General features: G+C 48.0%; 6 protein-coding genes across 6 annotated transcripts; 2 read left to right on the plus strand and 4 right to left on the minus strand.

Annotated features, from left to right (window-relative positions):
• Positions 1 to 470: 470 nt before the first annotated feature.
• On the minus strand, positions 471 to 2,373 carry DFJ58DRAFT_121339 (uncharacterized protein). The gene is made up of 4 exons (XM_041378729.1): positions 2,275 to 2,373; positions 1,547 to 2,221; positions 1,316 to 1,491; positions 471 to 1,257 (listed from the first exon to the last, which is right to left on the minus strand). Exons 2-4 carry the CDS (start codon positions 2,207 to 2,209, stop codon positions 525 to 527), a joined length of 1,572 nt encoding a protein of 523 aa, XP_041238391.1. The 5' UTR covers positions 2,210 to 2,221; positions 2,275 to 2,373; the 3' UTR covers positions 471 to 524.
• A 1,200-nt stretch (positions 2,374 to 3,573) lies between these two features.
• On the plus strand, positions 3,574 to 4,146 carry DFJ58DRAFT_121365 (uncharacterized protein). Its single transcript, XM_041378730.1, has 2 exons — positions 3,574 to 3,944; positions 4,005 to 4,146. The coding sequence occupies exons 1-2, from the start codon at positions 3,702 to 3,704 to the stop codon at positions 4,023 to 4,025; spliced, it is 264 nt and encodes an 87-aa protein (XP_041238392.1). The 5' UTR covers positions 3,574 to 3,701; the 3' UTR covers positions 4,026 to 4,146.
• Positions 4,147 to 4,164: 18 nt separating this feature from the next.
• Positions 4,165 to 5,400, minus strand: DFJ58DRAFT_749168 (uncharacterized protein). The gene is made up of 3 exons (XM_041387635.1): positions 5,057 to 5,400; positions 4,693 to 5,000; positions 4,165 to 4,636 (listed from the first exon to the last, which is right to left on the minus strand). The coding sequence occupies exons 1-3, from the start codon at positions 5,081 to 5,083 to the stop codon at positions 4,267 to 4,269; spliced, it is 705 nt and encodes a 234-aa protein (XP_041238393.1). The 5' UTR covers positions 5,084 to 5,400; the 3' UTR covers positions 4,165 to 4,266.
• Positions 5,401 to 14,484: 9,084 nt separating this feature from the next.
• DFJ58DRAFT_860758 (NADP-dependent mannitol dehydrogenase) lies at positions 14,485 to 15,811 on the minus strand (the record flags this gene model as incomplete). The annotated part of the gene is made up of 8 exons (XM_041394015.1): positions 14,485 to 14,583; positions 14,639 to 14,721; positions 14,780 to 14,862; positions 14,921 to 15,129; positions 15,167 to 15,444; positions 15,505 to 15,568; positions 15,627 to 15,723; positions 15,781 to 15,811. The coding sequence occupies 8 exons, from the start codon at positions 15,809 to 15,811 to the stop codon at positions 14,565 to 14,567; spliced, it is 864 nt and encodes a 287-aa protein (XP_041238394.1). The 3' UTR covers positions 14,485 to 14,564.
• A 467-nt stretch (positions 15,812 to 16,278) lies between these two features.
• Positions 16,279 to 17,849, minus strand: DFJ58DRAFT_813349 (surfeit locus protein 6-domain-containing protein). Its single transcript, XM_041391601.1, has 5 exons — positions 17,669 to 17,849; positions 17,579 to 17,623; positions 17,007 to 17,453; positions 16,596 to 16,948; positions 16,279 to 16,543 (listed from the first exon to the last, which is right to left on the minus strand). The coding sequence occupies exons 1-5, from the start codon at positions 17,792 to 17,794 to the stop codon at positions 16,345 to 16,347; spliced, it is 1,170 nt and encodes a 389-aa protein (XP_041238395.1). The 5' UTR covers positions 17,795 to 17,849; the 3' UTR covers positions 16,279 to 16,344.
• A 1,402-nt stretch (positions 17,850 to 19,251) lies between these two features.
• On the plus strand, positions 19,252 to 19,985 carry DFJ58DRAFT_121449 (uncharacterized protein). Its single transcript, XM_041378731.1, has 3 exons — positions 19,252 to 19,280; positions 19,355 to 19,592; positions 19,648 to 19,985. The coding sequence occupies exons 2-3, from the start codon at positions 19,405 to 19,407 to the stop codon at positions 19,946 to 19,948; spliced, it is 489 nt and encodes a 162-aa protein (XP_041238396.1). The 5' UTR covers positions 19,252 to 19,280; positions 19,355 to 19,404; the 3' UTR covers positions 19,949 to 19,985.
• Positions 19,986 to 20,415: the final 430 nt, after the last annotated feature.

Consider the following 20,415-nt stretch of genomic DNA (forward strand, 5'->3'; position numbering starts at 1 on the left):
CTGACATGTATTTGTATAATATACGCAGTTGGAGATGTAAGTTGCTGACCAGGTAAAGGATGATTATATATATACTACCTCAATCTGTGGAGCTGACATCGGAAGTTTGGACATTTTACCTTATGCAAAAGTTCAATCAAAAGCAGATCTAGACCTAGCTAGAGCATTAATAGACCCAGCCTGGAACGCTCTGGAGCGCTCTAGATTGCATTTAGAATGTGATTTCACTAGTGGCAAAATGTGGTAAAATGTCAAAACCCCCGGTGTGCTGAGGAACCCCCAATCCCCAAAATCAATATTTTATTTGACAAGAAGAGTATCGTCACAAACTGGCAACTAATATCATCGACGCTTCAACATATGATTACAGCAAAAGCCTGGTATAAGACTAGAAGTGATAGTAAACATGGAGAATGAAAGAGATCAGTACAATTGACCATATCAAGAAGCGCCCCCGTGCATGCGTAAACAAGAAAACTACATCCTCCTTCATTCCGTTCCCTATCTCTGCGGTCAGCACGATATCACTGACAATGGGAACTCTCACCATAAGTTCTCCCCTCTGCATGTTTCCACCCTTCTACCTTGTCTCCCAGCATTTCGTTAGTTTGCTCCCACTTGTCAATCTGCAGCGGCTCTTCGTCGCATTGCAGCTGGACACGGACAGTCTGGCTGGCGGATTTCAGTATCGCCTTCACGATAGATATAGGCCACTGCCAATTTTCATTCAGCCAGAAAGACAACCAGTATCTGTTCCGTAAGTCGCGTAAATGCAAGGCAACCGAGCGAATATTCTGCGATGCTGCGGTATCGCCACTAGGCAGCTCGACTGTGAAATCGACATCCAAGGCTTCCCAAGCGGCTCTCTGCATTATTCCTGGCCGATATATTACCACTATATCTTTCACGAGCCCATGATAGCCCAAAAAGCAAGTGATAAAATGGGGCCAGAGAGATTCCTCGTCTTTGGGGTGACGTATATGCACATAATACTCCACGTTATCGAGGGTGACTAGCAGAACGATGATCTTGAAGAGATCAATTTCGGCTTGTCCGAGGGAGATGGAGCGTATTGTAGCTCTACAGAATGGCGACCCTTTTCCGCCGTTCGGTGAGAGAAGTTGTTCTATGAAGTTGGACAGTGCTACTTCGACTGGCTGCTCGTCACTGCCATCTTCAGGTAGCTGGAGCGGCGTGACAGTGGAAAGCATGTGTGATGCTACCATGCTGATTCTTGACCAAGGCCAATCATTACACCTAGATTTCGTTGGGAAACGATTCATTGGACAAGAAATCGTGAAGGAGCTTGACTCACAAGCTGTTCAAGCACCATGGAATCTCGAAAAACAGGAACATCAGCTTATGGCAATATTTTCCGACTATCTCTGGCCAAGTATGACCACGAGGGTATATGATCAGTCCCGCGATCGTCCTCGCCACGTCCATCGCAACAACCCAATCCAAAAATCCGAGCCGGTGATTCGTCACGACCTAAATGTGTGTCCTCTGGTTCATGCGAGTAGTTATGACATATGAAGCAACCTACCTTGATCCAAGCGCCTGCTGGTTTGTGGACATAGCCAGCTCTTCCGAGGGCCCATATTGCTATCAAATCCCCTTGGCGTAGCCCTAGAGTCAATGGGTGATGGCGTTCCATGACATGTACAGCGCCATACGATCTCCTCCCCAATCCGCCACGGAACTGCACACTGAGTGCAAAACAAACGGGTTCAGAGACCTCGATGAGTCTTCCGTCCTGCGTTTGGCGAAGAATAGCGCATCGAAACCATTCCATTCTGTTAAGAATGCTCTCGTTAATACAGACAGACTGTTCCTGGCCTGGTTCCAACTCCACAGTGCCATAGATAAATATGTGAACCGACGTCACTCTTGCCCCAGAGGTTGCAATTGGGGGAGCCAGGATATATAGATATTTACTTGGTCCGCAGAAATTGGATCCCAGAATGTGGGTGGAAATACCCGGAAATGTGGGGATTAAATCTGTAAAGTCGGGCGGCAGGATAGTGTATGTGTGGTCTTGACCATCCGTGTTGACTGTCCGGTCCTCGTGAATGCATAGTTCCCTGTTGCGTAGTGTCCAGTTGAGAGGACCGAAAATGATATGATTGAACCAAAGTCCGAGGCCAATAAAGGCATAAAGGAAGTAAACACATCGCAGGGTGCAATACTCCGTACCAACGTAGGTCATGCCTCCCCTTCTCTGAGATTTCAGGCTATCAGCCAGGACAGTGCGTTGAGATGTATAAGACGTACCTATGCAATGCAAGAGCAGACCCCCAAACGCACCATACTCGGTCACCAGGTAATGTTTGAGCTGGAGCAATGTTATATCCCTCCCTGCCATAGTCACTGTCTCGACGTTGCTACCAGACTCGAAGGCAATGGCCATAGCAATGCCTCGAGACCAAGCCCAACAGTTGGCACTGAACAACGCATAGGCATCATGTTTTGTTCCCATCTGCCTTAAAATCCGGGCAATGGAGTGAAGAGTGACAGGGCTATGAGCTGGGATGAGCAGAAAAACTGGATTTCGAAGACGGTCATGGTGCATCTCCTCCGGTGCTCTTCGTGAGGATCATTTGGTTTGTAGAACATTGCTTCATCTGCGCTATCTTTCTGGCTGCCAATAAGACTACTAAGAGTCACAGGTATCCGTTCTCCTAATCCTGTGCCATGCCAAGAATGTTCCAAGTAAAGCAGACGCCTTTCATTTCCGTAAGTCAGAGTAAGGACGATGAATTCGTGACGCCAGTGGGAGAGTCGAGTATCCTTGAGCAATTCCAATTTGTGTATCAGTGCCTTGCCATATTTCGAGGTGCTGGTTTTGACAGTAGGCGCGGTGCCAGGAGTCTCATATTTTATGGTGGTGACTTGTCAACTTGTTAACATGACGTCCAAGTACTTGAAATCAAAGTTTTGTTGTGGACTCACCACTACTCCCCGCCTGCTGATACTCTGAATTTCCCAAGACCATTTTACACAATTCATCGACTGACTCAATATCGAATAAGGTAGTGCTAGTCATGGTGGCATGCTCTGGAAGCTGTCGCTCCATGCGTTATATATGTAGCAAGCCCTGCTCACAATTAATACCTCATGTTCGCTCACAGCCTTGACGGCTCCTGTGTGATGTACAGCCGCATATACCCTTCCTCACGTTCCATATAAACATGGCTGAAACGAGCCCTCGAGCGGTTCGATTCTGCCTCAAATCTGAGGTGAAATGATTGAGCGCCTCATACCAGCAGTGCTTCGAATGTCTCGCTCCCTCTCCAAATCCCATCTGCTGTATCTCCAAATATTGGAACATGTTTTCTTGCTCTAGATGGGTCGCACTTATCTCGCCCGATTTCATGAATTTACCGAGGCCGCTGAAATAGACAGCCTACAGGCAGTCGAGTGCCGGTGCATCATGCATGGAACAGCAAGCAGAGTGGGATCTGACACTGTCAAATCCGGTAAGCTATATGCTCAAACGAATCATCAACTTTCACTAATATATCACATGAAATCCATGCTTGTGCAGCTCGCGTTTCTTGCCACTATGAGTGCTCGCGATTTCACCACCCACTCCCCCTCTCGCTTTCTCTGTTTGGCTGGGAGCAGCTGGGTTGAGCGCCTGCGGTCTTTTCATCGTTCAGTACTTCCCTATCCAGGCGTTCTCTATTTCGGACGAGGACATGGGAGAGCTAGTGAAAGATGGTAATTATATCAACTCAGCTTTGCTTACGATTGCGGTCGCTAGCCCTGTCATATTCGCCCTCTGGTCATCTATTCTTTTTGCTGTTGGCATCGTCGATTACATTATTGAGAATTCTCGTGGCAACCCTCAGTTTATGCTGCTTTCGCTTGTACCGGTCATTATCGGATTCATGACGAGCGCAGCCGTCATGACCATCGGCAGCGTAATTGTTGAAGCCCGCGTAAGTGTTCTGTTACTGACGTTTTTACTTGTTTGACAATTTCTCTCGTGCCCTCACCAGTGTAAGAGAAAACTAATGTGAGCAAGGTGGCATGGCTTTCCCCCCCACTAATGGAAATAACTGGTCTGTAATTTTTATTTCATCTTCCTATTTGCTATGAACATGTTGCACGGGAAGTCTGCCGAACTTGACATGGACCGTCAGTGGCAGGTACACGTGGTTGCAGGCGTTCAACAAAAATGCAATTGCTTCGGTATCACTAACAGTACAAGACAACTTTGTGTCAAATGCAAGCCCTTTGCTAATGTCAAATGACAACAGTTCAAACGAGTTCCCACTCTTCCCCGTCTTCCATGTAGAAGAGCTCCCTCGAGCCCAAGCTCTTACCGTCCTTATACAAGATAGCTCCGGTGCTGAATTTGCCCAAAAAGTCACTAAACTTCAACCCCGTCCTAGGAGCATTTGAAACTATCACTTGACCGTTTTCAGGGAGGACGTTAATGGACAGATTGACGGCGGTCAACGTGATAACGATCTCGTCAGAGCCAACCATGACGGTCCCTGCAGTACTGCTGCTGGTGCGACTAATACGGAAACGAGTGCGTTCGGTGTTGGAAACATAGACCGATTTCGTCCCTTGGAGGGGACAGTACCAGTGCTCGTTAGGAGAGGCTTTAGAGCGAATGAAGAAACTTTGGTAGGGGCGCCATCAGCGAAATGTGGACCATCCGGCAAGGAACTAACTCACGAGTTCCCACTAATGTGGTCCACAAAATTATTATCAAGCGGCGGGATGATGCTCAATATGCGACCACCTAGGTCGTACTGCAACGTGAAAAACACCTTGCCGAGGAATTGGGTCGCAACCCCAGTCGTGGTGAGGGAGTTGGCAGCGTTGGCCAGGTTCACGTCATGGGTGTAGAACTGGGCATTGACACGCCGAATACTCTCCGTGAACTTAACGACGGAGCTTGTGGATACGGCGCGCCACCAGTCATCCGCAACTGCACGGCTAGCGAAGACAATCACGTATCGATAGGTCGAGTTGTCGGTGACCTGAATGGTGATTTAGCGCGACATTGCAGACATTGAAGAACGGATTTTGTGCGTACCTGTTTTACATATGCGTAGAAAACCATGATTGCACGTTCAATAGGAGAGATGATTTGTTGATTGTGTTTGGGTTGAAATGAGTCGCTGGAACACTGCACATTATATAGGGAGAGCAAGTTGTTTGGTTAGGTTGATCATAATATTAAGAATTTGCTTGAAGCGAGCGGCGAGTTCACGGTACCCTAGGATGATCATTCAGGCTTCACTCGGCTCCTTCGAATACCCTCACGGCATTCAAGTATGGAAGCCAGGAGCACCGCACTCTGGTACTCACCGTGACAAATCATATAACAGACAGACTGTCGCACGTTCGGTGTTAAGACATAATAACATCATGGGTGTGCATGAAGCCTGGCTGCCTACTGTGGATCCGATCAGTGTGGCGCTGACTAACGAGCGCGGTGGTCCTGGCTTCCATAGTATGGAAGCTTCCCCAGACACATTCGCTTACGATGTTACAGCCTTCCCTGCACTCGCATGCTTCCCTTTTGAGTGAGAGATATGATTAGATGATATTCACGAACATACTAATGTCATATGATATACACCATGGAAAAGGGCAGGAAAAGGGTCAGGAATGCTAAGGGTCAGGCCTGCTGAGGGCTAGGAATGTGAATGACAAGGTTCAGTGAGGTTTGAGATGTATCTTAAGACTGCTTGTAGATGATTTGTGGTATCTGGTAACCTGTTATTATTCGGATCTTTCTCGGTTCCTTTGAACGACTTCAAGTTCAAACCCGGAGCAAACAAAGTCCGGACGCCCTCACGTCATTCACAATGAAAAGACCCCAGACTCTATGACTCCAGCAACCCAATACCGTCATACTGAGTGATACCTCTGCCCTCTGCGAGTGAGTGCAGTATCTCCTGCTCTGCCCTAGACAGACTCGCCAGTCAGATGCGCGGCGGAGTTGTTGACGCACATGTGCAGCTCAAGTGTTCTGTTACTGATGGTTTTACTTTTTTTTTTTTTTTTTTTAAATCCAAATTTGTGTCTTTGAGAGTGTAACTCTATGTAAGACAATACTATCTAGTCTTGGGGGCCCCTGTGCCCCCCCCGCACCTCTAGATTCATGAATGCCCCGGTGTGAGGCTTGCCTCCACCGGTCCGCCGTTCCCGCCGCGCGTTTTAGACATGCAATCTAACGAAGGAAAGGTGACTTTAAGAAGATCGCGCAGGTAAGTAACTGGACAGATAAGGATCGTCTGGACGCGTTCTCGGCCGCCGAAGCGACTGGTATAGGAATCTGGTTGAATGCAAAGTATGGTAAAAGAATGGTTCCTCTAGCGACGGAGAGGAAGGTTCTGATGGATTTGACTGATTTCAGTGGAGGCCGTGATTCCGTATAGGCGAGTGAATATGGTTGGATTGTGAGATTATAGGTTTGGGTTATTTGAGGATTAATTGAGTCGTAGCGGTAATGGTAACGGGGGGGAGATGCCGGGGTAGAGGTCGTGTTATATGGATGGGGTAGGATAAGGTACAGCGTTGATTGGCAGTTGATGATGTGTACAAGTGGTTCGATCTGTAGCTGAGAGGTGTTTGTCAATTCGGACGCTTCGATAGCATGGACACTTCACCAAATGTGGTTTTCATTCTACCAGTGGCGTTGATGTATCTTACGAGGTGCGGGATGGCTTCTTCACTTGTCAGGACATATTGGATGGATGTGGCCTTGCGGCCCAGTGCGCAGATCAGGGTGTGACGTTCCTGGCTATACTTAGGGCATGTGAACAAGTAGTGATGGATGTTCTCGTCGATATGTGGACAGTGAGGGCAGGAGGAGTTGGGAGATTTGCTGATGCGGTGAAGGTGCTGGTTCAAGGGAGCGTGGTGGGTGCGGAGGCACATTAAGAGTCCTGTGAGGCGTTTAGGGTAAGATTTGGTTAGCTTAATGAAGGAACGATGTAGGATATTAGGATCGATACTATGCGTGCGTGCATAACGGGGAGATTTAGCCCAGATTCTTGACCACCGGGCTTGAGTGGAGTTACGGTGTGCTTGCTTGAGGGCCGAGATACTCAGAGGAAGTGAATCTTGACGAAGGTAATGAGGTAGCCTGGCACGAGGGCTGTTGTTCTGACTGCCCTCCGCGGCTTTCTTTGCCTGTTTATCTGCTTCCTCGTTGCCATGAATGTCGGAGTGGCCTGGTACCCAATATACTGTAACGTTAAAATCATCGCGATCGTTAGCTAGTGTCTGCATCATGCGCCGAAAACGGTCTGCCAGGTATGAGCCGGGACGAGTGTGAAAACTGTTACCGCATTGGATTGCCGCTTGGTTGTCGATGGATATGGATACAGGGAATTGAATGTTGCGTTCTGTGGATATTAGTTTTGCTGCTAATGTTAGTCCTACCTCCTCAGCTTCGAAGACGGTGTGCTCGTCCTTGGTGCCTAAGTAGTAACGTAGTACTCGTGGTACTGCGCCTGCACGAAATAACACTGCGGATGCTCCAATTTTATCATCGTGGCCCGAGCCATCACAATAGACCTGAATTGGTTCTGTCATTTGTTCGTGCAGTGTCGTGGCTTCTTCTCGTGAGGGTGCAATGTTGGTCTTGAAGGGGTTCTTTGTGGTTGGTGGGCGTCTTGCGGGGATTAGGGTTTCGATTTCATCTGGTATAATGGAGAAAAGACGGGTGAGTTTGTGCAGTGAGGAGTGGTGAGATGATACATAGCGCTTGGCAGCGCGCCTAACTGGGAGGTATAGAGGGTGTGTTGCTGGGTGAGCGGTGATACGAACGATGGCTCTATGACAGATGTTATGAAGGGCAAGCGTGATAGGGAGGATGTTAGCATGAGCTTCGAGGACGTCTCCTGCGGTGGTCCGCATGGCTCCAGTGATGGCTAGGGTAGCGAGTCTCTGCACAGATGTGAGTCTTTTGGCGACCCCCAACGAGCCTCGCTGAGGGACATCAGAGCCTCCCTTGAATGAGGGTGTATACCAGAGGTCGGCCGCATACATCATCTTCGGTATGGCGATAGCTTGATATAGTTGACGCATGAGAGACAGTGGGATTCCCTTGGCCATTGTGGAGAGACGACGGATCTGGCAGACATATGCTGTGCCCTTGGCCACTGCGTTATCGACTTGAGCGGACCATCGAAGCTCTTGATCCAGGATGATACCAAGGAAGCGATGGGATGCAGTGGGATGGATGGTCGATCCTTGGATGATCATGTCGGGGCGTGATCTGCGTTTGTTCATAGAGAAGTCCATCAGTGCAAATTTATTGGTTTCGAAGCGTGAGTTGTGATCGCATGACCATTCAAATCCACCTCCGGGGCATTCGAGCATGTCAGTTAGCATGGCATGTGCTGTTTCGAAGTCATCTGCTATTGCAATAAATGCTGCGTCATCCACGAATGCCAGAGTCAACTCCTTCAGAGTCTCTCTCCCTCGCCGTTGCTTCGCGACTTCTACCAAATCAGAGTTATAAATAATATAGAGAATCATGGACAGGGGATCCCCCTGCCCCTGTCCTATACTGTTAGTAATTGGGATCCAGTCCGATGTGTATCCGTCGAAGTGCAGTTGAGTGAATCTGTCTTTTAGTACTCGCTCCGTGAGCTCTACCATCTCGCGAGGGATGCGACGCATCCGCATATTGTGGAGGAGGCGGCTCGTGACTGCGTTGGGGAATGCCCCTTCGATATCCAGGAAAAGAACAGAGGCCACCCGGTGAGAGCGCCAGGCGTCCTTAATGGTAGCTTCTAGGAGATGAAGGGAGTCAGAAGTTGAGCGACCTGGCCTACCTCCAAAGTGCGTATTTGGCAGGAGTTGGTGGTGTTCTAGAGTGTAGGTCAGTTGTTCAGCGGCGACTGCCGTCAGGAGTTTACAGGTTGTGTTGAGAAGCGCTATGGGCCTATATGCCTTTGGGGCCACATAACTGGGCTTCCCAGGTTTGTGTAGGACCACAGTTGTGAAGCGGTGCCATGGTTCATAGTAGGTCTTGTGAGTGAAGATGGCGTTGAATATATGTAAGAGGTGTGGAATCAAGGTGGGCACGCAGCGCTTGAAAACAATATTACAGATGCCGTCAGGGCCTGGAGCTTTGTAGCCACTAAGGTTAGTAATAGCACGGGAGAGTTGGTCTGCAGTGAAAGGGGTGTGCGGGGTAACCGGGTCGGGGTAGATACAGTCTGGTGGTACATGGTCAATGATAGGCGGAGGAGGAAAGAAAGTCTCTGCAATCAGTAGGCTTTTCTTGTGGTTAGTTGACGCTTCAACAGAGGAGTCGTCTGGACGCGTGATGGAGAGAGTTGGAACTCGAGTCTTACCCCCGTCCTTAGGGTCGGACGTTACATAGCGGTTTGTGGTCCAGATGTCATTGCCTTCCAAGTCTTCGAGCCAGTCTGTCCAGTGTTGTTGCTTGGTTGAGGCAATGGAGTCCGCGTATTGAGTTTTGAGGGCCTTCAGCTCCTCGTGACACTCATGGAGAGGCAGGGCGCGCATTTGGTATGAGAGGCGACTGAGACTTTTTACCTTCTTCCGCAGGACAGTGAGCTCCCGGGTCCACCACCTCTTGGAGTGGGGACAGGGTTTCAAGATCGGTACATGGACGCCGATGGTGGAGGTGATGGCCTCCATTAAACGACGAGTGGCAAGCTGAAATCCATCATTAGTGGCTAGCAGTTGAGGAGGATGGGGAGTTAGAAGGTCTTGAAGGTGCTTATCGAATTGTTCCCAGTCTACTTCTCTCCAATTCCTCTGTGGCGTGATGTTGACACGTGGGGTCTCTAGTTGGAGGACAAGGTGTATGGGGACATGGTCGGTCTTCGGGCCTCTTAGTTCTGGCGCTGTGGTGCAGGTGATGATTGCATCGAGGATTTGCTCCGTTGTCTTAATAACCGAGGGTCTTATATAAATACGTGTAAGAATGTAATAACACCACAATTACACTGGATAAGACTTCTTGCCAGTCCTCAATTAACACGGTCTATGACTTTTCTTCTTTCGTGGTAGATAATGTGTGAGTTCTTGGGAGGCTCGCTAAACCAATCAGTTAGATTAACTTAGCCGGAGCTTTATTATCTCTGATTGAAACTATGGGATTGTCTAGGATATACCGTCTAGACACTTGAACTGGTTTCCTGAATATACGATTAACTGTTGAGAAGCTGGTCTCAAATGTGACTACGTTGACCAAAGCTCGTGTTGGTCAATATACAAATACCTGGTGAGAATGCTGGTCTCACAAATAACAATAAATGACAAATAGAAAACAATGACAAATAACAACAATGACCAAAGCTCGTGTTGGTCAGTATACAAATACCTGGTGAGAACGCTGGTCTCACAAATAACAACGGTGACCAAAGCTTGTGTTGGTCAGTAAACACTACGTGGTGAGAACACTGGTCTCACAAAACTGGGTTTCTATCGCGAGAAACTTACGTAATCTCAAGGGAAACACTTTCCCTGCACTTGTCTGGACAGTTCTTACAAAGGAAATGGGCTTTGTAAGCAGCAATTTGTTCAGACTGAAGCTTCTTAGGTGAGAGTTCAATTTGCTCAAGTGGGAGTTCTTGAATGCAACAAGTGGGAGATCTATTTTTTGGGGGAGAATGGGCTCTCCTTATATACATTTTGTGTGGGAATATTATGTAAGTAAAAAGGTGATGTAATGACTTCAGAATGTGAGAAGAATATTCCAAAAACTGGAGCAGAATGTTCTAGCAGGTGCAAAAGAACATTCCAGAATATTCATGGTGGGATAATGACATCATTCTGAGTCATTATGAGTCATTGGAATGTTCTAGCAAATTCCATGGAACATGACATCATTATGACATCACTATGATATCATATCTTTCAACCAAAATACCTGCAGGAGTGTAGGTGAAGTCCTATGACATCATTATGACATCATACCCTGTAGGTACAATTTTATGAAGCATCTGATTAGTCAGAGCATCCTAATAGAAAAGTAAAGTAAAGAAACACTAGAGAAAACAACTCAGAAATAATGGAACAAATAATAGTACACAATACGCGGGCTTTTTAGATAGGTTTTTGTTAGGCTTTGAACTTTTCTCTATGGGTTTCTCTAGCCAAAGTGAATAAGCCAAATGAAAGGCAATACATTGACCTTCATTTTGCTTCTCATATCAACTAGGTCATTATGTGATTCCCATCTCACATATGACTTTTCTTCAAAACATGGTGGATTCATGAATCACTGAGGGAAAACTGAAACTATTGGACCAAGGTTTGATACCAAGGTATGGGTTGACTAGTCTGAGGACTAAGCTAACAGACTTTGTCTTTTAGGGGATACCTAGTAGTCATGTCCATGCATGATTCCCAAATCATGCAGGACACCGTGCCAAAAACATTGTCGGGGCGAGTCCAGTTACCAGTACTGGAGGATTGGAGTGTTGGGAGGTTGCAGGGTAGCAGCTGTATCATTCCGAAGTCAGTGATTAAGTCTATGAGAGGGTTAGCAGTAGTATAGTTAAATAGGTGCCGGTTGCACATTTCTTCCCAGAGCGGGTGATGGCGATTAAAGTCTCCCATCCAGAGCATATGGTCGTCTATAGTGGGGCGTAGAGTCGTGATGTTGCGTTCAATAAAGGTGTTGAGGGTTTCGAGTGTCGATTGAGAGTGGCAGTCATTGTAGATATTGAAAATTGTACATTTGCCGTATGGACCGGATAATTGAAGGAGCGTGATATCGGAGGAGGGGAAGGGGATCTGCTTCCATAGGTTAGTGTCAAGAGATGCGCTGACTAATGTGATGGCGCGAGTTCGTTGGCGAGGATGGGTGAAGTGTTGCGTAGGGTATATCACATGCCAGTGGTGGTTGGCAGAGGTGTTGCGGAGGAAGTTGATGTGCGGTTCTTGAATAAGGATGACGTCCCAGTTGGATGCTTCTGGGCTGTTGAGAAGGGAGGCCTGGGCGGTCATGGATGTGTTAAGATTCTGTTGCCAAATACGCAGATGGACAGTGGGTTCATTCCAGTGTTCAGACATTAGACACGGGGTGGGTGGAGCTGTCTGGGGGGGAAGAAGGGTTAGTGAGGTTAGTAGAGTCAGAGTCAGAGGAATTGGGAGGAGGAACGGATGCAAGACGGTTGATGAGGTCTGTGAGAGCTGGGGTTTGTGGGCCTTGAGGAGTGCATGGGTGAGGTGCAGTGTGTGGATGGAAGGGGATGGTGGTTTGCTTGGAGATTCGTTGTTGAGGAGTTTGAGCCCTTCGAGGCGCAGGATATGAGGTCGGGAGAGAGCGTGGCGGTTGATTAGCATGCGTCCAGGATAGTTCTGTCGGAAAGTATGGCATGGAGTTCTCCGGATATTTCTCATTAATGAGTTGGCAGCATTGGATGAAGTCGGGACAAGAACGGTTCCAGCTGGTGTGGTGGTGACTCCAGCAGTTGACACAGATGGTGATGCGTGAGGATGCGCATTCGGTGGTGCGATGTTGGCCACTGCATGTGCCGCATACATCGACGTCCACAAGACAGTTTCATGCTATATGTCCGTATTTCTGGCACTTGGCGCATCGGATAGGCTCACGCTTGTCTTTGTGGGACCGCTATCTGTTCGTTGTTAATGCATATACCTTCCTTGAGAATGAGATTCACCATGTGAGGGTCTGCAATATGGAATAGTGCGAAGGCCTTGCGTTGGTTTGCAGATCTACGTAGAGGAGGCTTGATCCACCAGACGGATGTGATCGAGTTGGTCGGGAGACTGTTGTCCTGCTCTACTGACCTGAGGAATGCCTCGTCCTGGATCTGGAGCTGGATGGGGAGGTATTTAGCGACGATAGGGAAGGTGTGGGTGCGAAACGATATAGCATTATCAAATTGTCCTTTCATAGCTTCCTTGCTTGCAGGTTTGCGGAGCCATTCCGCCAGTGTCTCTGACTCGAGCTCGATTATGAATCCGCCATTATGTAGTGCTGTGATGGATTTGACATCGCCAACTGGGGTGTCGACCTCACGAATGTTGGCGAGAGCTGATTTCGCCTTCTGTACCATGTCACCATGTGAGGTGCCTGGTGGGAACAGAGTGTTGCCCGGTGTGGGGTCCAGGAGGATTTGGCGTGCACGGATGGCTGCCCGTCCGATGGCCTTATCAATTGAGGGGGATAGGTTAGAGGTCACAATGGAACTGTAGGTTTGTCATTGGTGTTTGTCGATGTTGATGTTGGTGTCCTCGGTATCCCCGCCGCAAGGGGTAGGCATGAATTGAGTCAGCAGCTGGGTTGATAGGGTGTTGAGGCGTTCTTGAGTGGTGTCGAGGGATGGGGATAGAAGCTTTATGGCATTCTGGCAGTCTTCAACTGACGCATGAAGCTCATCTGCCACTGTTTCTATGCACGATGCTGAGATTGCAGGCCGTCATCCATCTCGTCCCTGTCGTTTGCCATGGCCTTGCGAACCACTTCAGTCTGAGCTAGGGTGTCTGAGAGCTGGTCAGAAGTAGATAACAACTTAGCCATCTGAGGGGCTATGGCTCCCACAACGTGCTCAATAATGCGCGGAGTAAGTGTGTCTGTGAGTTGTTGGGCTACCTCAGTGGCCATCTCGCACGCTACGTGCTTCTTGAGAACGAAAGCAGCTGCTCGTATTGCAGTAGTGACCGGGAGAGGAGTATTGTCGCGCATCTGGGTGATCTGAAAAAGAATGGAAATCACGTGCGTTAGGGTATATGGTTCATCAGGGAGGCTGAGGAGATTTTTGTTGAGATACTTCGTTGCTGAGGTGTAGTTAGACACTGCATTAGAGACTGCTTCGATTTCACTTTGCGATAATGGAGTTTTGGTAGACTGTCGAGTAGCTGGGCCTGCAGAAGGAGAGGTAATGGTTGAGCCGGTGGGCCCACCCTTCGCCCCCTTTGGTGCGGGCATGTTAGTCTGTTTTGGATATCTATTTGTATGTTTTTGTGAGTTTTATGGGGTATACAGAGAGATACTTAAACGCCTGGAGGCGTTTTAGCGCTGTTGGGCGCGATGTTGAAAATTTGGTTTCCGGGGTCCTAGTCGGGGTGCCACTTGGTGTAGGTCCAAGAAGCAATGATGGTTTTACTTGTTTGACCCTTCCCCCCTCACCAGCATAAGAGAGCATCGGTGTGAGCAAGGCGGCACGACTTTGCACCCGCTGATGAAACCGATCTGTAATTTTTATTTCATCTGCCTATTCGCCGTGACCATGTCGCACAGAAAGTTTGTTGAGCTTGACAAGGACGAGCGCGGGCGCCCAGACTCGAAGAGACCCGTCGATTAATTGCACCACTAACAATCCAGTCGTCCAACACAGCTTGATTAGCCTCGCTTGCTGAGATTATAGCTATAGATCTCAGTACACATTTGTCTTAATATAGACATGAATGATTGAGCGGACAGAGTCGACTTCGTCGCAATCCTTTCTCATTCGGTGCAGCAACGTCGACTTTCTCTGAGATTATTGTACACACATTACATCCATACATTGTAATGAACCACTCCCTCTTAAGCCGCGCCATTGATCACGACTCCCTTACGATGGCAAGTGAATCTACCAGATAAGCTGGCCGCTATACAAATGCAAAGGGCTCAGTATGTTGACCAGTGCGAAACAGGCAGACATACCCGTCAACGAAATGCTCCCCGCCAGTCATGTAACTGGCATGCTCAGACAAGAGGAAAAGTGCCTGGCCTGAGATCTGATCGGGCTATGGTTTATAAAATGAAGTGAATCAGTGAAAGCCAAATAGAACACACGGTACATACACGACCGAATTTTCCCAAGGGAATGTGTTGCCTTTCATAGTCGATGACGTCTCTGGGCAAATCACGAGTTTGATCCGTTTCCACTGATACGTATTTTCAGGACGTCGTGCTCGGGAGAGGGAGATAGAAAAAAACACTGACCATAGCCGGGAGACACTGCGTTGACTCTAATGTTGTGTTTAGCCCACTCAGCAGCCAACCCCTTTGTGAGGTTGGAGACGGCGGCCTTGGAGGAGTTGTAGAAGACCTGTGTCAAGGGTTCGTTTGTCGAAGCTTGGTTAATGATCTGCGAGCTCATGGAGGACGTGATCACGATCGAAAGGTTCTTCAAGTCCTTGCCTTTCCAAAGCCTGCCATATTCGTCAGGTCATACCTTCCACAAAATACATGGTGGAGCTTACTTTGCAGCAGCCACGGCGCTGTTGAACTACGCCGAGGACATTGACACCGTACACTTTATTGAAATCCTCCGTAGTCAGATCGAAAGCAGGCTTCACGGCAGAAAACCCCAGCATTCTGTGATCAAACCGATCGTATTGAGACATCATCTGGCGGGAAACGGTTCTACTCACTGCAACAAGACCTGTGACGGGGCCAAGTTCTTTGTCGATGCGAGCAAAAGTGTTAACTGTCTGCTCAGCGTTGGTGACGTCACACTTGTAAGCCTGCGTGGGAGGATAGGGGTCTAGATGAAGTACGGCATTTCTACTAGAATGTTTACATACCTGGACTTTGACTTTGTATTCCTCTTGAAGCTCTTTAGCGACTTTAGGGGCATCTGGGTTACTCCTAACATACATTCATGCCAAAAATTAGCGATTGTAGCATCAAAGCAGCTAAGCTTAACCTGTAGACGATTGCCACTCGGGCACCAGCCTTAGCGAGAGCGCGGCTATACGCGAGTCCAATTCCGCGGTTACCCCCAGTTACAATGACGCATTTTCCTGCAGGCAGAATTAGGACGAGTCAGACGACCGACACTGATGGCCCAGGCGACATACCCGAAAAATCGATGGTCAAAGGTGAAGACATGGTGAATTTTGTGGTGGATAAGCTTTGAGTGCGAGTGTAGATGGTTGTTGAACAGTCGGGGAAGACTAGAGAGGAGACTCGAGGTAAGCGGTATATAAACTGTCGTGGTTCGAAGACGTCATAACCGTCTCCTCTTTGAATTCGGAAGTCAGTACTGTATTGGCCAAGCCAACAACGTCCCCTCTTTGACTTTTTACTGAATTGGCCAATTTGAACTGTAAGCTGGAACTGCCTTTCTGGTAGAGTTGCTTAGTAGTTGTACTCACAACGCTTGGGGCACAGGGCAATTGGCCCCTTTCAATACAGCCACACAAATATTTTCGCCTGTGCAGAACAGTGACAAATAGTCTGTCACCTGAAAGCGCAAGGCCGCCGATTAAGAGAATCTACACTGTTGTAGAGATTAAGCTGGCCTTGTCATGTTTCCATTCACCCCGAATCCTAGGACTCACGCATCGACTGAAGTGTCCAGTTGAATGACCCACTTGAAATGAAATTAACCCTAACCATACATCAAGGCTACAATACCTACGCTACTTGTGCTTGCCCGTAGCTTTCCCTTTACCCTTATGGAAAGTCTTGCCCTCAAAACCAGGTCGAGCTTTAGCTTTCCCCTTTGACGACGAAGACTTTCGTTTATCGCTCCGTCGCTCGTTTCGCATCGCGATGTTATCTGAACGTTTCTTCTGCTTTGCAGCCATGGAAGCTGTGAGTTGGTCTTTCCTCTCCTCCCTGCAACGAGGTGAGTATCAATAAGAACTTGGATGTATCATTAACGGCTTACCAGGACTTCTTACTCTTCGCTTTCTCCTTTTCTTTCCGTTTTACTGCTTTCTTGAGGCGCACTTCATCATCCTTGACCTTGACGCCTTCAAGACGCGCCTCCGCTTTTGCCCAGCGACTCTTATCTTCTATAGCTTTGCGTTTGTCCTCCGGCATCGAATCCAATTTTTCCTTCCGCGCAGCGAGCTGCGACAAAGCTTGATTGGGATTGGAAGACGTCTTGAGTGATGCGGCCTTTTTGCTCGAACTCCCAGCCACCACAGAAAAAGATACATTAGTCAAGGGTCCGTCGTTAAGACGAGATGCCGCAGTTCCTTTTGAAGCGACCGGCAAGTCCGGAACAAGTAGCTGATTCTGTTGGTCAAGCACAAAGGGATGAACTCAAGCTGGAACCTTGCAAGATGTAAAATACCTTGACAGGAAGACCCTTCGTCGCTTCCTTCTTGCTTCCCTTTTTGCCTTCAGCCTCTGCCTTGCGCCTCTCTCTTGTCTCTTTTCGTCTTTTTTCACGAAGCGCGGCACGTTGCCTTCTCCGTTCCTCCAAAAGCTCATCTTTGTCTCCCGGTTCTCCGCCACTTTGTCCACCACGTCGGAGAGCTGCCATGCGCAAATGCAGTTTATCTCGGAGAGCAGCGATGCTCTCTGGTGTAGCCATGGGCACTATGGAGTCGAGTGGGGCAGTCACAACGGCATCGCTGAGATCCACATCATCCACTTGCATATCGTCGTCGTCGGCATCAGAATCGGACCCGATCACCGCAGCTTTCCGTTTCCCCTTGACTTTCGAGTTGGTTTTTTCCAGCTCAAGAGCAGCTTCATTCTGAAGGTCAATGACCGACTTTTGATTGGCTGGGTCCAGCTAGGAAAATAAGAACTCAGACTTAGAAGGGAACATCAAGCAGTGATGATAGTAGAAGACCTTATCCCTGCGAGCCTTTTTTGATGCCTCCTTCGCAGCTTGTTTGGGTGCCTTTTGGTTTTTGCTGTGTTTTTTGATACTTGGACGGAATCTGTTCGACGCGCATCATGCTATTCAGATTCATCAATAGACGACTGAAATTTTCAATAACGCACGTTGTCTGCATCATGATCATCTTTCGCCAGGTAGTACTTGGCGGGTATCAAGTTTAGTAAAGCCTCGAAGGTATCATTATGAGCCTCGACTGAGGCATGCAGGTCTTCGATGAGTGTTGTAGGCATTGGCACGAGCAGGCACGAAAGAACGGAGATCAGAATCGAAAGAATATTATTACGTCATACAAGCCTATGCATGTCCTGTACGTAACTACTAGGTCCAACTTGAAGAGCTCAAGGTCTGACTCAGAAGTATGCATGTGCTAAGTCGAGGCTAGCCGACATGAACATTGTCGATCACAATGACATGCCTGTCTGCACCTACACCTTTTTTTCTTTCTAGGATGGCATGTACAACTTGCAAGAACGGTGAGAAATAGTTCAACGACTATCGACTAAACCTCTAGCTGAAGCATTTGTCGTTTGGGAAATACCTAGAACAGTATTGGGACTTCGAAGGGACCGACGTCCGGTAAACAGGAAGAAAGCCCTGAGCGGCGATGTATAGCAGGGCAAAACAATAAAGATATGTTTTACTAGTACAGTTGAGTGTAGAAGTTCGAGTACATCGTTAAATAACTAGATATATATATCTGCCTCCAATGAGATATAGAGCCAAATATACCTAGCATAAACTCACCTGGGTCATCACGGACGTCATTGTGACAAGGGCGTAAAAGTAGGGATCGTAAATGAAGCGGTCGCCATCTACTCCTCACTTTCGACTGCACTCCTTTAAAAAACCGACAAGCACGTTCCTAGGGGAGACAGTATTCCAAACAGGTCCTATAAAGTTCTCTAGAGACATACCCGAGGTGTCCATCGAATTGGCAAAGAATCTCGTTGGTCATAGTCTCTGTTTGAAGTTGTACCTGAGTACTCAGTTGCCCCGTACCAGGGCATGGAATCGACTGACAACCTCTTCGAATTTGCAATTTCAACATTGGTTAAACAAGACCGTGAGACAGCCTACCGGGATGAAGCTATAGAGGCGATCCGGGGGAGGCGACACATAAGAGACTTGACTATAACTATCGTTCTGAAAGAATTCCCGAAACGTAAGACTGAGAACACTCTACTCGAACAACATGAAAACTCACCACATTAGCAAACAAGTAACTCGACGGGGCGCCGTATGGGTGATTAATCATGGCGGCCCAGCATGAACGAGCATAAGTATGACGGTATATGATACTAAGTGCTACTTCCTGTTCGTTGCCGCGGGATCAGAAAACCGCACGCATATAAAGAAGACCGGTCTACACAGATGACAGGTGATCATATGGTGATGAGAAAAGAGCAGTGCCGACACGGCCATCGATAACTCGGGTTGTGATGGACATAGCCCGAATTCAGTCACTTCGAAAAGTCAGCCGAAGTCTTGGGTGTGAATTCCTGAATATGATGTACTCACATGATACTACATAACATCAAGATGCTCAACTCTTCGAGAATCGAACTGTGCCCACCTAAATGCACCAGCCATGCCAAAGTTTACCAGTGACCACTTGGCCAAGGGCCAAGGCTGAGTTGCTCGCTGTGCACTGTGCAGTGTTCCGAATTGCCGCGGATGCCGGAGATGGCCGACTCTTGAAACCACCATCATCACAAGGTCAGAGGAAATTGAAATTAATATTTTGATAGTAAGATGAATCTGCATGGCCATACCATATTACCATCCTGCAGTGTCTTCTCATGTGGAGGCGACCTTCTACTGAAGTTCAATTTGTGCTGAAATGGACCACGCGGCGGATGGCCAAGATACCCCGGTCATCGAAAATGTTCCTGACTGTCGTGGCCTAGGGTGTCCCGCATACCCTTTTACACGACATTCTCATGGTACTTCCCTGCGGAGGTGCATATATCGCGGTATAGTTTGTACGAGTTACCGGGCCTGGAATTCCTCGATCTTTCTGCTGATAAAGTACGAGCGTCACGCATTCGAGGCAAAGTTCCGGAAACTCAAACTGCTGTTTAAGCCAACGTGATCAAGTCAGAGGATCTACCCAATCTGCTGATTGCATTCGCAAGATGATATATTATTCCACGCCAAATCGCCAACAAAACTTGCTTCACAAGGTGGTGGAAATCCGTCGGCTTTGCAGATATCAACTGTTCGAAAGGGAATTCCAGGTGGATAGGTTCCTCCTTCGCCAATATATTCAGCATATAAAGCAAGGTGTCTTCCTACTGTCTTCTTCAGATTTATTTGATCCCCTATTACATCCTCACAAACAATGCGTTTCTTCTTTGTCCTCGCTCAGGTCGTTGCTGCTTTGACAAAGAACTGTCCTGTCTTTTGCGTAAAAGTAGCCAGTGCTGCGGCAACTACGTGAGTAGTTTGCATCCTGGATTTAACCAAATGACCCACCGGCGTGATAGTTCGCCTTTTTTGCGCCGCTTAGTGTGCGAGTCGAAGAAGAAAAGGTGACGTTACTGACAAGGCTCGAGTCTGACACAGGCCGCCATCACAAACACGTCAAATTTAACCTTCTGATGGCTATGCGTGCAGACGACCAATCCGCTGCACTCGAACCCGGTGCATCTGAATGGTAGCGGCTATCACTATCAGTTCAGAGACCGAGAGTACCAGTAAATCTCTCGTGCTTATTACAAGGAACGACTGTCACCACGAGTCTAATCCCTCTTCTACAGTTTCAATCTTTCCTGGATCCCTCGTGTCAGTAACCAAGGTCTACCAAGGTCCAATATATCGATATATCAGCCTTATCCCACATTTTTTTCCA

Source organism: Suillus subalutaceus (genome assembly GCF_016647625.1).
Source record: "Suillus subalutaceus strain FC151 chromosome Unknown DFJ58scaffold_151, whole genome shotgun sequence".
Taxonomy (NCBI): Eukaryota; Fungi; Basidiomycota; class Agaricomycetes; order Boletales; family Suillaceae; genus Suillus; species Suillus subalutaceus.

Coding starts and splice junctions, on each gene's coding strand:
- DFJ58DRAFT_121339 (XM_041378729.1), bottom strand. CDS start 2,209: ATGACCTACGTTGGTACGGAGTATTGCACCCTGCGATGTGTTTACTTC. Junction 1,492..1,546: donor CAGCAGGCGCTTGGATCAAG/GTAGGTTGCTTC, acceptor ACACACATTTAG/GTCGTGACGAATCACCGGCT. Junction 1,258..1,315: donor CCATGGTGCTTGAACAGCTT/GTGAGTCAAGCT, acceptor AACGAAATCTAG/GTGTAATGATTGGCCTTGGT.
- DFJ58DRAFT_121365 (XM_041378730.1), top strand. CDS start 3,702: ATGGGAGAGCTAGTGAAAGATGGTAATTATATCAACTCAGCTTTGCTT. Junction 3,945..4,004: donor GCGTAATTGTTGAAGCCCGC/GTAAGTGTTCTG, acceptor TGCCCTCACCAG/TGTAAGAGAAAACTAATGTG.
- DFJ58DRAFT_749168 (XM_041387635.1), bottom strand. CDS start 5,083: ATGGTTTTCTACGCATATGTAAAACAG. Junction 5,001..5,056: donor TCTACGCATATGTAAAACAG/GTACGCACAAAA, acceptor ATCACCATTCAG/GTCACCGACAACTCGACCTA. Junction 4,637..4,692: donor GACCACATTAGTGGGAACTC/GTGAGTTAGTTC, acceptor CCCCTACCAAAG/TTTCTTCATTCGCTCTAAAG.
- DFJ58DRAFT_813349 (XM_041391601.1), bottom strand. CDS start 17,794: ATGCCTACAACACTCATCGAAGACCTGCATGCCTCAGTCGAGGCTCAT. Junction 17,454..17,578: donor TCCAAGTATCAAAAAACACA/GCAAAAACCAAA, acceptor TTATTTTCCTAG/CTGGACCCAGCCAATCAAAA. Junction 16,949..17,006: donor CGAAGGGTCTTCCTGTCAAG/GTATTTTACATC, acceptor CTTGACCAACAG/AATCAGCTACTTGTTCCGGA.
- DFJ58DRAFT_121449 (XM_041378731.1), top strand. CDS start 19,405: ATGGACCACGCGGCGGATGGCCAAGATACCCCGGTCATCGAAAATGTT. Junction 19,593..19,647: donor TCGATCTTTCTGCTGATAAA/GTACGAGCGTCA, acceptor CTGCTGTTTAAG/CCAACGTGATCAAGTCAGAG.